The sequence below is a fragment of the Gigantopelta aegis genome, unplaced genomic scaffold (genome assembly GCF_016097555.1).
Source record: "Gigantopelta aegis isolate Gae_Host unplaced genomic scaffold, Gae_host_genome ctg3033_pilon_pilon:::debris, whole genome shotgun sequence".
In the NCBI taxonomy this organism is placed as follows: domain Eukaryota; kingdom Metazoa; phylum Mollusca; class Gastropoda; order Neomphalida; family Peltospiridae; genus Gigantopelta; species Gigantopelta aegis.
In genome coordinates, this window is record NW_024533148.1 from 15,373 (window position 1) to 30,895 (window position 15,523).

Sequence of the window (15,523 nt, forward strand, 5' to 3'; positions counted from 1 at the left end):
GTTTTATATGTATATATATTTTTATCATATAATATCTTACATTTTCAGTGCAATCAAAGTATGTGATATTTTTCAGATCACATACTTTAAGAATTTGATAACTTTGCAAATTAGATGTAAATTAGTGGAGGTCTCGGCACTAGGTTTATTGACATTTAAGCAAACGTACTTGGGTGACACTCCATGATTGACGTATGCATTCATAGTCATCGAATAAAAACATTTCAATGGCAATTTGACACTGAAAGCTGTCCAGCATTCAGAAAACAAAAAACGTTAGGCATAACTTTATTTTGATGTAAGGACATCCAAACTGACGACATTCGAGTTTGACGTCATTTCTATTAAAAAAAAACACCGCGCCACATATTCTTATGTCATTTGAATATCTAGTAATGACGGACTGGAATTAAAGTTGCGTGTACACACTATATTCCAGTACCAAATGGTTGGATCCAATTAAATAATTTCTTATAAATGTTTATTTTTGCGCAGACGCAGTTGTAATTACAGACGTCATTAATATTAATGAGTTCATCTTGTTCACGATAAAGATGGCGTTCGTAAATTCTGACACTACGCTAGATTCTGCTGTTTCGTCGTCTTGTGGAAGTTGTACAAACAGATCTAACACTTCATCATATAGAGTATATATTTATTTTAGAAAACCTACACTTTAAATTTAATTTGTTTAATATTTATAATTCATATTGCACCGACAGTGCAATTCAAATTTGTCAACTTTTAGGTTATTTTTGGTTATTTTGCAGTTATTTAGCGTGAATGGTTTACGGCTGCAGGCAATTAGGGAACATTCAAAACTATTTAGCGCGCCTTTTTCACGCACTCTTGCTTTTACACGTTAGTTCTATAGTTCTGTAATATATTTACATGTAGTAACGCGACGTGAATTTGAACGCTACAGTTAGTTGCCAAAAGAATCGGGCAAAAACGTAGTTCGATCTTCCTAAATTGTTATAGCAGTTGTTTGTCTGAAATCAAATCCTTTTGTACATACACCCCCATCAAACTTAGTGCTAGAGGAAACACATAATGGTTGTCCAGTTTAATTTTACCAGGTTAAGTGTAGTTGGCGACTGAACAAACAAAAAATCTTGGTTAGGGGCTTAACTTTCCTATGTATTTATTAAAATGTAGTCTATCATTGTGTAACTATTTCTGAGTGCCCATTATTGATCTATTGACATCAGCTGTTAAACAGTGGAAACACCATGTGAATTGTTTGATAAGCATTTGAAGATGTTTGTTGATACTGAAGGCAGAGAAGTGTAATAAAAGTGCAGTTGTGCTTGTATTTTGCATTACTGATCAATGTTAAAACATAGTAACTAGCACTAGCTGATTTAATTAAAATGCTTTGTATTTGGCTCAACATTAAATTTTTGTGTCTAGGTTTGTTTCTCACAAACTTAAGTTCTAGAGCAATGAAACTTGATTTATAATTGCATTTATTAGGGTTTGCACGCATCCTGGAAAGTGCTTAAAAATATATTCCTCCTGGAAAGTGCTTAAAACTGGAAAAATCAGTCAACCTGGAAATTCCTGGAATTTAAAAAATTTGTTTCTACAAATAAATTTTTAATTTTCAGATTCAAATCAGGGCACAAAGCAATGCTTTATTAGAGGCACTGATTTTCCGTTTCAGATTTTTCCCTTTTCCGTTTCATAATGTTATTTTTTCCGTTTTTTTTTTTTCCGTTTCAGTGTTAAACAAATTCTGTTTTTGTTTTTGTTTCACACACACACACACACACACAACAATTAATTGCTGGTATAAAATAAATAAATATGCAATGAGGCAAAACATGTCAGTAGTTTGTATTTATTTTTGGTTTAAATTTAAACACGAATACGCCACGACACAGACTTCGGACATTTTCGGTTTTCTTTACGATATGATCGGGAAAATAATTACAAACGATCACACACTATAACCACTTCCCGTGTATAATTTATTTTGAACAAAGCCTGGCATACAATATGCAATTACTGCATTCCTTTGTGAGATCGGAAATATGGCAATGCCGCAAATGTTAAAAATTAATAAGCAAACATAACATAATATATCTTTCACTTGAGTAAATATCAGACAATTTTAGCTCACAATGTTCGGTTTCTCCCATTAAAGCGCCGGGAATAAGCTAAGAAAACACGACTGGTAAAACGTCTAGATACTCTACATTAAACATTTGGCGTAACATACAAAGGTACTAGTGTCATAGTGGTGTCCATAGTTTCTACTTCGAAAAATAAATTTTAATTAATCAAATGCGCTATTTAAAGTTAAATAATGTTTTGGAAAAAAATCGGGAATTCCGTTTCAGATAGGTATTTTCGCGATTCCGCAATCGCGGAAAATCAGTGCCTCTACTTTATATTTACTCGCCCATTGACTAGTGAATGGAAAAATCCACTAGCCAAATCACTGTTGTTACTTGTCAGGTAACATTTCAGGTATTAGCATAGATACATGTTCATGTACATATTTAATAAAAGACAACAAACTTTAAATACTAACCTCAGATGCCCTTTCAAAATACAGATTAAAAATCTAATGGTTTACCATCCTATAAATATGACACCATCATATGTTGAATAGTCTTCTAGTCACTAATTTATTTGTCTGAGCCTGATTTCGTAATAGCCACTAGATCATCGTCTTTCTTTTTAGACAATGTTTGACCATCAGAATCGTTGTCTGAAATTCATCTACATACACTTGAAATAGGCGGTTATTTTATTTTCGTAGTTGTTTGTTTTGGGGGGGGGGGGGGGGGGGGGTTTTTTTAAAGAAAAAAAATGTTGTTTGTTTTTTTTTTTCCCCCCCCCCCCCCCCCCCCCCCCCCCCCCCCCCAGGTGACATAGCTAACAAATTTAGCCGGAAAGTGTTCATTTATAGAGTTGCGTTTTTTCCTCTTTCTTTTTTTCTCTTTTTTTTTCTTGCTTGTCATTGTTATATGCAGTTTTCTGACAAGTGTACAGACAACGTTTATCGATAGCGGATACTAAGACAAATTATATTTCCATTGACGGTTCACTTTACATTACAACAATATACTTTTAGAAAATATTTGTTGCCATCTAACATTCAGCATAACATTTTGCGCAAACAAATAGGTTTTTTATTAAAAAAAATTATAAGCAAAACATGTTGGATATACGGAGTCACCCGAAAGTGTTATTAGAATTTACTTGCAATCGGATTTTTTGATGTATTACTGGGCTTACAGAATGTAAAACATCATTTGGAACTCGCTGACTTTGCCTAGAAGTGTAAATTGGATACCAATGAGCAAATCCTGTGTTTAGTTCAAACATACAAGTTACAACGTGAAACTCTTGCTCAGAATAAGAACTACTTCAATATTTTTAGTTTGTTTTCGTGAGCATCCTTATAAATGAGTCAATAACGTCATGATATATTTCTTCCTATGAAACTTTGCTAAAAAAATTACTTGACCATAGACTTTTAAAAAGAAATTTGAATAAAATTGATCTTTATTAACATTTATTTAATAATACTGCGGTGCAAACATACCTGACAAAGCGATCATCCAAAACCTCCCACAAAAACAAAACGAGTTGAATGCCGTTAAATTCTTACACTTACACTCGATGACACTACATTGTGTCATCATTATTTAGCTTCGTATTCAATTCGTTTTAGATATTTTATCGTAATTGTACTTCGTATCCCTTTTTAATAGGTACAGTTGTTTAAATTACATTTTTTTATTTTTCAAATACGATGAGATGCATTGGTAATCATTAAACTTAAATACGAAGAAACGAGACAAATGGAGATAATTTAATCATGCACTTTTACAAAAAAGTAAATACGATTTCTATATTTTCACTGTACCTAAAATACAGTGAAAATATGACTTTTCACCGGATATGACTTTTATGGTTTCCGTAGATCTATATATTTCATTGCTATGTATATATATATATATATATATATATATATATATATATATATATATATATGTAATACACATAAGGGATGTGCCCAAGCCGGGTGGTGCTGGGCACGGCTGCACTCCACTGAAATTTACTACCGGGAACTTTTAAGAAATTTGGACTTCACCTGGCACTAATATTTTGTATGTAATTTTTTTTTCTTCAAATTTTACACTAAAGTTTGTATTATTATTTTGCTAAACAACATTGGTTTCACTTCGGCAACCTTTTTTATTGACGCTTGATCACAGTTACACTTTTACCACTGTATTAATGTAATGTTAACTTTAGTCAGCGAGCTTAGCAGAAAAATGCTGGCTAGACTTGTCCGGCACCTAAATTTTTCTAGGCACAACCCTTTATATATAATTATATTGTCCTTTCTTTTTCATATAAGACTGTCTTTGGTGTAGAATCAAGAAGTAGGCCAGAACTTAATTGCAGACCCGACAGTGTTCTGCAACACTTGTCACAACATAATGGTAAGTTTGGACCAAAGTATTTTTTATTAACTACTAAATGTTTAAAGCATATGTGAACATAATTTATAAATGTGATTTTTCAAAGTGTAAGTTGATACATGCAGCAGTTGTGTAAACCACAGTTATGTAAATTATATTTTTATAAATTCTTGCTGTATTTTCAGACTGGAAGTCTGCTTTCATTGATCTGATGAAAAACTGTGCTGCAGTCATCAGGGCTGAGGGAACACTAGCAGCAGCAATAACGGAGATGGGTCTTTTGTCATTTCTTATGACTCTGGAGTCTTCTTTATTGGGCATGTCAAGTCCAGCTTTAACAGATGGGATTTTGTTTTTCAGTCTCTTCCAGATTCATGGACATTTGTATGTCCGTTACTTTGAATCTGGAAGGTTGTCTGGATTTTTCAGATCCAAAGGTTTGCCTTTAAACTGGATTTTATACTAAAATCATTATGTAAAAAGCCAGTTACTTTGAATAGCCATGGAAAAAAAAAAACTCATAACGAATAATAAATTATAATTTATTAGCACTCATTGATAAAAGTAGAAAATCATTGGCAGATTTTGTATTTGAAATTATGATATTACACGAAATGTTTACAATGGTCGAAATTCATTTTATGGAATGAGAAGCAACCTTTGCTTCTCAAATTTTAATCTGGAGGCGAATGCTATAACCTGAGAAGCAGTTGTAGAAATCAGTGTCAAAATTAAAGTCCTTATTAAAATTATAGTGTAACCTTTTTCAGCCGTCACTTAAGACTAACTTACATACATGTAGATAAAACATTTATATTATTAATCCTGAAAATGGAAGAATTGTGGATATTTCTAGAATACTCTCAAAATTAAGATGGAAGGCAAAAACAGCTTGTCAGACTGATTACAGTATCAGAAAGCATACTGTGCATTTTGAGCAGCATTTGCTTCCTGCCTCCAGTCAATTTCGAGCTTTGGTTTAGATTTACTATAAAGTGAAATAAGCGGTATCACATCACAAAGTAATGTGGTTTGCTAGTCCGATGCTTTTTTAATTGCAAACATTCGCAATAATATTTTCTTTATTATTTTTTTTTTTTCTTTTATTTAAAATAAAGAAATGAGATATGTGTGGCATTCAATTTAATCCTTTGGTGTAGATTTTACAAAGAGGCACACCCAGGTGTCTAGTGTTGAAATTGTTTTCAGATGTGAAAAGTAAATGGGTTTCTATTGAGTTTTGTATGGACTCAGTCAAAGCAAAAATGGATGCACATTAAGGACCCAAAACATAGGTCCAAACAGGCATTGCCTTAATTAACACTACAAGTTTTCAATTTGCTATATTCGTGGGGATGTTTCACTTGGTAATGATTATTTGTATTGATTTAACAGGCCTTAATATAATACGGAAGTCGGTTGGTGGCAGTTACCACACACATAACATTTTCCATCTTCAAGTCTTCAATGCCACTGACATTGAACAACACCAAAAGAAGATCAAGGAAAGACTTGAGGAAAAAAGAAAAGCACAAAACATTGGTAACTATTAAATGTATTTACATGTATATATTTAGTTATGCATAATAAGTGTAGTCAAACCTGTTTGAGAGGCCACCTCTATTAAATGTCACTTCAATTCATTTATGTTTTTTATGTGTTCCCATTTTATTAGTGTCACATTAGGTTCCAGTTTATGTAATGTATTTTCAGAAAATAATGAAGAAATTATCATTTGAGTAGTATACTTTAACCAGTATTTAATGCCAATAGTTTGGTAGGGTGCGAACTTGTTCTGAATATGGACATTAAACTTCTTTAATTTGACTTGACTTGTAGACTGCAAAAACTAGTTCTCGTTACTGTGTAATTGATACCACAGAAATAACAAATAAACTTTGTTATTTCAACCTCTCTTTATCTTGAGTGGTTTCTTTTGGCGTCTTCGGCATTGAGATAATGACATTTGATTGTGTATGGTCAGTGTTGAGTAGAACTTTCTTCTTTAGCTTCTTTGAGTAGTGTAACAACATTATTGAGTGTTTTATTCTATTTCAGGTTTTTAGTGCTGATTTTTAAACAATTACAGTTTGAAATGAAAGCTATTGTAAATATTCCACCAATTAGTATTGTAATTAATTGAACAAATAATTCCAAAATATTTACAATTACCAGCAGTAATTACTGTACCAATGATGGAATTTTAATTTACAGTAAATATCCAAGTGCTACTAAAATGCAATAAATTAATTGTTCATGTACCTTTTTTGCCAGCTTCATTGAAAAGGTAAGCAGTATTATACTTTGGCTTGTGGTGTGTGCGTATTCTTCATTTCAAAAAGATAGTCTTTTCTGGGTGTCATGCTTCACTGAAAAAAGAATCTACTCTTATATATATATATATATATATATATATATATATATATATATATATATATATATATATTAGTATTAATATATTTTTTTAAATTTTTAAAATTATGTGTCTCTGTGCATTTAAAAAAAATACATGACTGCACATTGTATATACATGTATTCTTTCCATTTAGTAGCTTTTCTTACCTTTCTTTTATTGTCTTGATCGTATGTGGTAGTGGTGTGTACTATACTAATTAATATTTCTTCCTTATTGCTGAAATAACAACTTTTCTTTTTCATCTGCTATTTATTATAAAGTAGAATGTTGGTTTACTTTTTTTGTGTGTGATTAAATCTGATCTGAATTGTCATAATCTTCTTTAGAAATAAAGTACTTAGTTATCATAAAGATTTGATCAATATATTAATAATAATTTATTATTTCTTCATGGAGAACATAATATGGATATGAAAGTTGCGTGGTACATAATGCAGTGACTCTGTTTATGATGCTGGGGAATGGATGGAGAGTTGATGAAGCTTTTTTGTTTATTTCTTTAATATGTTGGATTGGACTGTGCTAAAAAATCTATGAAAATAAGTGAGTTCAGATACTCTCAGACCACACATTTGTGTCAAATATGATGGTTGCTTGCCAAACAAGCTACAAGATTAGCAAGCAGACTACAGTGTTATTAGATTTCATAAAAGTAATTTTACGACAAAGAATTTTTTTTGGTGTATTTGAACCATCAGCTAGGCCTTCAATAAAGCTTTTTATTAATGTTAGTAAATTATTTATTTTCAAGCGTTTTGGTATTGGTTTACAGTTAAACCTCAGAAAGAATTTGGCCAGAGATTTCACAGCATTATGGTGGAAAACAAGACTGGTGTTTTGAAGTCTCATATGAACTTAATGGCCTTGGTCCAACAGCAAGAATCCACTATGACAGAGACGAACAGCCAGCTTATTGGAACTGTACTCCACGTCATTAGGAAGGATTCCCACAAATGCAAACTACCAAGCTCTGGAAGGTATATCTTGTATACTTTTGAATTTAGTTCAGACCAAAAGTTCATCATGAGACAATTTGTCCTCATTTATCTCACATTTATTAACATAACATAATGGTTATAAATGTATTCAACAGCAACATTTGGTTAGCAGTAGTGTCTAGAGCGAAATGTAGCTCATTGTAAGAGCATCTGCTTACAATGCATGAGATCAACAAATTCATCCCATATGAAGAACATATTGACATAATTGTCTTTCAACTTTTGACATGCAGTACCAGCTGATTCATAATATTCTTCATTGAACCCCTCTCTCTCTCTCTCTCTCTCTGTCTCTGTCTCTGTCTCTGTCTCTGTTTGTGTGTGTGTTTATGTAATTTAAAGTCACATTCCCTAGTTTTTAAACAATGCAACCTGTTTTTCACTACTAAAGCCGTTTTTGGTAACTGAACTCAGACACTAACTTACTTTATTGTTTAGAATATCCATTTGCAAACATCTTAAGTGTTTCTACTTATCCTGGTGTTTGCAATAACACAAAATCCATTTTTCAAAATTTTAAAAAGGTACGTACCTCTGAGAAGTAACAGTTATGAAAACTATCTGTAGTTTTATTTATAGAGGGTATCTCCTCATAGCAGCGTCACAGAAGCTTGATTCACTCTTATTCTTTCTTACAAAATCATTATTCAGATGTATTACATAATTATACTAAGTGTCCGCTTAAATGGATAAAAACTAGGGATTGTGACTTTAAGGATGACGAATGGTATATTCAGAGTTTCATGATGATTCAGAGAACTTTTACACCTCTATTCTAATCACATAAAGACTTTTTCTTGAAACATCAGTAAATTGACCCCTCCGTATGACGAGTTAACCACGCCCCCCGTGACACGTGATGCAAGGTTAGACAAACATTCAATAATGGCTGCCAATTCGCATAGGTAGATAGCAAAATCAACCGATCTGCCGATTACGTTTTTGCCTTAATTTATTTACAAATATCGTTGTTTAAATAAAAAGCCGACAAGAGGAGACATTCAAGTATTTCACTACAGGGTACATTTACGATGACAACGTGATTTAAATCGACGAAACCATTTTTACTTCAGTAAATTTTATCGAAGCACAAGAACCCGGAAGTGAACGTCGAACCAAAAGAACATTTAAAACATCCTATGCTCGTTTTTCTTGTCAGAACTGATAAATTAAAATGTCTTGTTTGTTTCTTTTTTCTTCTTCTTTTTCATCTTAATTTTTGTTATTGTTGTTGTTGTTCGACTTTTATATTAATGGAATCCCGATATGCCGAGGAACAAGAGAATAGAATGCGTGGTGACGACCCGGCCTCGACCCGTTTAAAACCGTGGCGTCTTTATTTTTGGTCGGGTTGCGTTAAATGTTTTGTTTAAAAAAACAAAAGGGAGGGACGTGAGCAGTAACATTAAAATACAAGGCGTGTGGGAATGCTATCAGTGTATCAAACTTTTATGCACGAATGATTACAAAACTATAGCAGGATACAGTCGCCTGTGCCAAAATTATGCAGGCAGTGGTTTAGATTGTGGGATTGCGATATTTATGGGGGTGTATTCTTACATAGTAAAGTTTGTTTTATTTAACGACGCCACTAGAGCACATTGATTTTTGTATCTTATCATCGGCTATTGGACGTCAAACATATGGTCATTCTAACACTGTTTTTAGAGGAAACCCGCTGTCGCCACATTGGCTACTCTTTTTACTTTTATTTGCGCTTCCCACAGGCAGGATAGCACAAACACCTACCCATTGAGCCTTGAGGAGCACTCACTCAGGGTTTGGAGTCGGTATCTGGATTAAAAATCCCATGCCTCGACTGGGATCCGAACCCAGTACCTACACGCCTGTAGACCGATGGCCTGCCACAACGCCACCGAGGCCGGTATTCTTACATAGCTGCACTGCTTGAATCAACCGATATACGGCACTTGCCCTATTTATGAAACCAAAGCCATACACGAAAGAAAAAAAAGATAAAAATTCACAACTGGCGTAGCCAGAGGGTGGGTTGGTGGGGACCACATCTTTGGCCCTCCAGTTATGTATACTGACATATTGGCCCGTCTCCGTTCTGACAAGATATATTAGGGCTGTTTACGTTTGGGTGCCCCATCCCTTCTTTATAAAATCAGGCTGTCCAGCACACCCTTTTGAAAAAGTTGGACACAATTAGGAATGAAAATATAGAAAATGTAGGACAAAAGTAGAACAAAAGTAGGACTGAAACCGTACGTAGCGACATTATTCATGCTCGAAACACCGTTTTATGTAGTGCTTAGTTTGTACATGTATTTTGTGTTCTATCAAAAATAATGTGTATCTTATGTAACGGTCACGTTATAGTTATTTCAAATTACTGTACACTATATTAATATACATATTTACATGCATAAGAATGCTGATGCACAGTAAAACAGGGTTAACATGATTAATTTAAGTTTTCCATAATGTATTATAGATTCTGAAGTCATACATACACATTGTACATTATAATCATATTAATCATTGGAAAATATGTTGGCTTTGAGGGTGTAATTTTAATATGTTGAGATTATATGGTGCCACAAATTGGGAGATGTATCTTGCTGCCAAGAACAATTAAAATAATTCCCGTAACTGATGACTTTTATAATATTACAAGGAATATGCACACTTTACCAGCAATTCGTGGCATTTTCAAACAAAAAAGTACGAAACACTAAGTATTCTGAAGAAAAAGTAGGAAAAATAGGACAAAAACCAAAAAGTAGCTGGACAGTCTGTAACATATTTGCCAATTAAGCCAGTACAACAGTGCTTAAATAAATTATAAACTCATGTGTTGTGGCAACAACTGTTGGGAATCAAACTTGAAGCTTCTGCACCCCCCCCCCCCCCCAATCTCACACAACCCGCCCATTAGTTATCCTACTGTACTCAAAAAGCTTTATCTGTTCTAGAGGCATAGGCAGAAAAAAAATAGTAATAAATATTATAAGACAACCCATGCCTACAGAACAATAATAATAATACAAAATAAAAATTTAATTAAAAACATTTATATATATATATATATATATATATAAAAAAGAGGCAAAATTATATTTTTAGAGAGAGAGAGAGAGAGAGAGAGAGAGAGAGAGAGAGAGAGAGAGAGAGAGAGAGAGAGAGAGAGAGAGAGAGAGAGCAGGGTTTCTGCCAGAGGGTAAAATGGGTATGGCGCCATACCCAAATTTTTATTTTTGTTAACATTTTGACAAAATTAATGACTCTTATCATTATTGTATGATTTTCTTAAGCCTAACCCTAAATGTAAGCCATTTTATTTGTGGAGGAGACCCCCCATAGCCCCTGTTGACTGTGGTTGCATTCAATAACATAGCGCCATACACCAAAAAAAAATTCTGGCAGAAACACTGTATATATATAACATAAAACTAAACCACAAATTGCAGTTCGCACAATTTGTTTAATATTTATTATGAGAATACTTCCTAACATTTTCTTTTTTCTCAAAGTGAGGGTCTTTACGTATTAATCCCCATGCAATCTGGTACAGGTAAATATATACTACTCAAAAGAATTTAAGGGTCAGACGATATTTTCGACATTATTTTCTGAATGTCAATTATATTAGCTAGACCATAATGTCACGCATGGTATTGTTCCATTTTGACGAAAGTGGGTCTAAGCAACCCATAAATTAATTAAAATCCACTGTCATTGACACTGTCGACTAGTTCTAATGGCGAAAACATGCTTACATTTGCACGTAAATTAGGGCGAAAGCGAAAGGTCTGCTAATTGCCCATAACTTGCTTTTTCACAAAGGGTTTCATTTGCACGCTTTGCACGTGTATTCCATGTTCCATGTTCCCACCCCTGCGCGTGCTGTAACCTCACCGTGGTGCAGGGGTGTAACATTCTCTTTGAGAATGGCCAATACAGCACAAATTGAAGTTTGGAGTAAAGTTCAGTATCCGTAAAATTCTGTGATATTTGTATTTGTATTTTTGCACAGTTCTTTACACTGTTTTTGTTTGAATCTTGAATTTTTATATTGAAGTTGATCATCACTTTATTTATTTGCATTACCATAGTTTGACACCCAATAGCCGATGTGTTTTTCGTGCTGGGGTGTCGTTAAACATTCATTCATTCATTCCATGTTCCCAATGCTGAATTTCCGTATAATTGGAGCTTGCGTCGTGTACGGTGCACACTCCAAATTCGACAATGGTACGACTTCAACTGACTATCGAAGATCGAGGAAGGGCTATTGCTTGGCTTCAGGATGGCAATACGCAAAGAAATGTTGCTCTGAGACTTGGTATCAGTCAGAGTGTCGTTGGCCGACTGTGGCAACGGTACCAAGCAACGAATTCTGTTCGAAATCGTCCACGTTCGGGAAGACCCCGAAACACTACAAATAGAGAGTTCTTCAGACGTCTGATCAACAGCATGAGGCAACGATGTGTCGAGTGTATTCGCGCCAGGGGTGGATTCACACACTATTAAACGAATGTTCTAATGTGTAAAATCCATGTTTGACAACCTTCAACTTTGACAGCATGTCATGTGACTTTCTTGTATACAGTGACGTTTATTTGTGGTTTTTTGTAAATATGGAACAATAAATTAAATTTTTGGTGTAGTTTACATCATCAATCTAATACACTCTGAAACTTATTTGGTTATAAATTTTTGACCCTTAAATTCTTTTGAGTAGTATATCTATTCAAAAATGTATCTTTCTGTGGCATCCATCTCCAAATCATTATCCTCGAAACTGAGCAATTAAGGATTACCATTTGATGGGTGGTGTCAAACTGAATCCCAAGTCTTGGAAGTCTGAATTACTCCTTAGCAGCAATATGTCAAACACCTTTTTTTTTTTTTTAAATGTTGTATTAAAAGAAATTGTTAAAAGTGTTTCATTTTCAGCAGCAATTTCACCCCCTGCCCCAGTTTTTCTTTCACATATCAGTTGAAACTGTTCTATTATTTCTATCATTCTGTTCTCAATATCAAGATGCAATGTAATTTGTTTAATAGTTTGTCTTCAGAATCTCATTTTCGACATCTAAGCAATGACTCCACATCCATTGGTCCAGTTGCTGAAATATATAAAAACAAACATGTTAAGTATTTCACATCCATTTGAAGAAGTACATTAGTCTGTAACTTAATTACATATCATTGTATTAATTTAAAGTTTAATTTAATTTTAGGAAAACATTTTTTTAACAGGAAACAAAATCAATGTGACTAAACAAAGTATAAAATTAAAAAGTATAGCAGTAAATTAAGAAAAGTAGTGAACAATGTATTTAACGTTGATGATGTTATTTGATTTCTATTAGAAAGTTGCACAAAGCTACATATAAGATGGCATGTGGAAGAAGGAAAATGCCTATGCTTTGCTAAAATTTGGGGTATAAAATAATGATGAAAAACAAAACTACTGTCTCCAAAAGAAAATCATATTTAGGGTAGGTAATAAAAACAAAACAGATGTAAGTGCCTCATCTAGGTGGTTATGGGTTTGAAATGTTTTGAAATTAGGGTTAGGACATATTTCAAGCACATGACCATTTATAAACAGCAGTTCTTTTACTATCATTTATCTGAACATTAAAAAATATATCTATTAATTTCCAAGATTTGTTTATTATTATTATATTTTTTTTGGCTTCAAAACATTTCAGGGTCCCTACATAAAATTTGCGTAATTTATAACTTTCCAGACAATACTTCCTTATCCCCCTAAAGCTCACAACCATATAGGTTACTCCCTCCCCCCCCCCCCCCCACACACACACACAAAAGCACATACACACACTCACGCCTACACACATGCAAACAAAAAGAAAAGGAAAAAAAGCTAAGACTTTCAAACGTTCCAGCATGCTTGTTAATACTATCACTAACCCTAAACCTAACTTACTCCTAAATTAACTGAATGCTGGAACGATCAGAAGTCTTGCCAAAACTTTTATTTTGGCCATTCGTCTGACTGTGTATTGTTTAACGACGGATTCTTAATGACAATATATACATCGAAGACTGATTAAATGAGTCAGTAAATTCCATTACATTGGAGGGAAAGTGATTCTTAAACTCTTACCTTCGTAGAATTTATATATCAGTTGAATTTCGGCAAAACTTCACTTTCAATACCATGTAACGGTTTCGCAGGGAAACACTGATTTTACGTCAATCGTAGGCTCCGCATAGTTGTCATAGCTATTAACACTTGTCAGCAGAAGTATATGTTTACTATGATTATAATTCAGTTGGAGGAGACAATTATTTTAACTAATTTTAATGCTAACTATACAAAAACGTTACACATCGAAAAAAATTATGTTGTCTAACCTAATGGCGTCCAAGCAAATTTGGGCCCGCTGTTTTTGAACCGCGAAACATGATTGGTCCAGAGCGGTTGTCAATCACGCCGTACGGAGGGGTCAATTGAACACCCTTCGAAACCAAACATTTTTACTCTGTTAAATGGGTTTTCAGTTTAGATTTTTAATTGTATTCATTATCAAGCTGAATGTATAAATGTGTGTCATTTGTTTATTTTACTGAATAATGGTTATTTTATTGTACATATATTGATTACATATCCATTCAATCATTTTATTGTCATAATTAACACAATACTGACCCGTGGAATAAAAAATAATAATGTTTTATTCAACATGTCAGATAAAAGCTTAAACTGTTATGTCACATTTTCATTAGTTCATATGGTTTGATTAAAAAATTACATCATTTGTTATTTGAAAGTAAGCAGGTTGTTGTAACACAGAATATTAAATCAGTTTTCCAGTATATCATTGTGAAAGTTGCAATAAAATTAAAATTATGTTGTAACAAGAATGAAATATTTCACTGAATTTTTTGTTTAGGTTTATGATTGCATCTGGAATTTTTGATGATAAAGTTTCTGAATGGGAAGGAAGCTTGCAACTGTTCAGGAATGAAGGCACCTCAGTAAAAGAACCAACACTTCAAAGTCTGCTGGATCTAACAAGTGATAGTTTAACATGGGATAAGCAGTGCACAGTCCTTTCAGCTCTACCAAATTTTCATCACTGGATTGAAACTCATGTGGGTTACAGTCGCATGCTTTCACTGGGTGTACAAAAATACAAGCCAGCATCTGCAAGAAATCTTATTCTCTATTACTACCGAGAAGTGAAATCAGAAGCCATGCTTGCAGTCATGAGGAAATTGTACTTTCCAGATACACCTGTAGAGGTAACATCAACTGCATGCCAGGATTCTGGTACTTCAGATATTGGCCACACTCCAGCAAAGAGAAGGAGGCTCAACACAACCAATGCCAGAAGATCACTGACAGCTGATGATATTTTGAGAAACCTGAGTGTCATTGACCCAAAGTATAACACAACAAACCGGATATCCAACATATGAGCCTATGAAACTTTTGAAATGGCATTGATAGAAGTTGGTGTTTTGGCTTGGAGAATTCATCAGGCTGATTTAGATGTCTTAGTCATGAATGACGTCAGCATGACTAATGGCCAATTTTCCAGTCAAAAGTTTGCTCACATGTCCAGGAGTAAGCATGGCGACTTATTTGAATATCAGTGCACATGTGATTTATATGGAACACTGCTACAAATTGCAGCAGTTGATATTCCATATGA

The 15,523-nt window shown here is 33.7% G+C and overlaps 1 protein-coding gene across 5 annotated transcripts; it reads left to right on the top strand.

Moving 5' to 3' along the window:
* Window positions 1-460: 460 nt before the first annotated feature.
* On the top strand, window positions 461-15,289 carry LOC121391866. 5 transcript variants are annotated; one of them, XM_041523342.1, is made up of 6 exons: window positions 465-647; window positions 4,382-4,466; window positions 4,631-4,882; window positions 5,841-5,987; window positions 7,613-7,838; window positions 14,759-15,289. In XM_041523342.1, exons 1-6 carry the CDS (start codon window positions 555-557, stop codon window positions 15,285-15,287), a joined length of 1,332 nt encoding a protein of 443 aa, XP_041379276.1. In that variant the 5' UTR covers window positions 465-554; the 3' UTR covers window positions 15,288-15,289. The 5 variants fall into 5 exon arrangements, with proteins under 5 accessions (XP_041379280.1, XP_041379276.1, XP_041379277.1 ...); XM_041523343.1 differs by having other exon boundaries at window positions 470-647; window positions 7,634-7,838; XM_041523344.1 differs by lacking the exon at window positions 465-647 and adding an exon at window positions 2,028-2,475.
* Window positions 15,290-15,523: the final 234 nt, after the last annotated feature.

Excerpts from the sequence above, each read along its gene's own strand:
- LOC121391866 (XM_041523342.1), top strand. The coding sequence starts at position 555 with ATGGCGTTCGTAAATTCTGACACTACGCTAGATTCTGCTGTTTCGTCG. Across the intron at positions 648-4,381 it reads CTAACACTTCATCATATAGA|ACTGTCTTTGGTGTAGAATC; the intron begins GTATATATTTAT and ends TTTTCATATAAG. Across the intron at positions 5,988-7,612 it reads AAGAAAAGCACAAAACATTG|CGTTTTGGTATTGGTTTACA; the intron begins GTAACTATTAAA and ends TTTATTTTCAAG.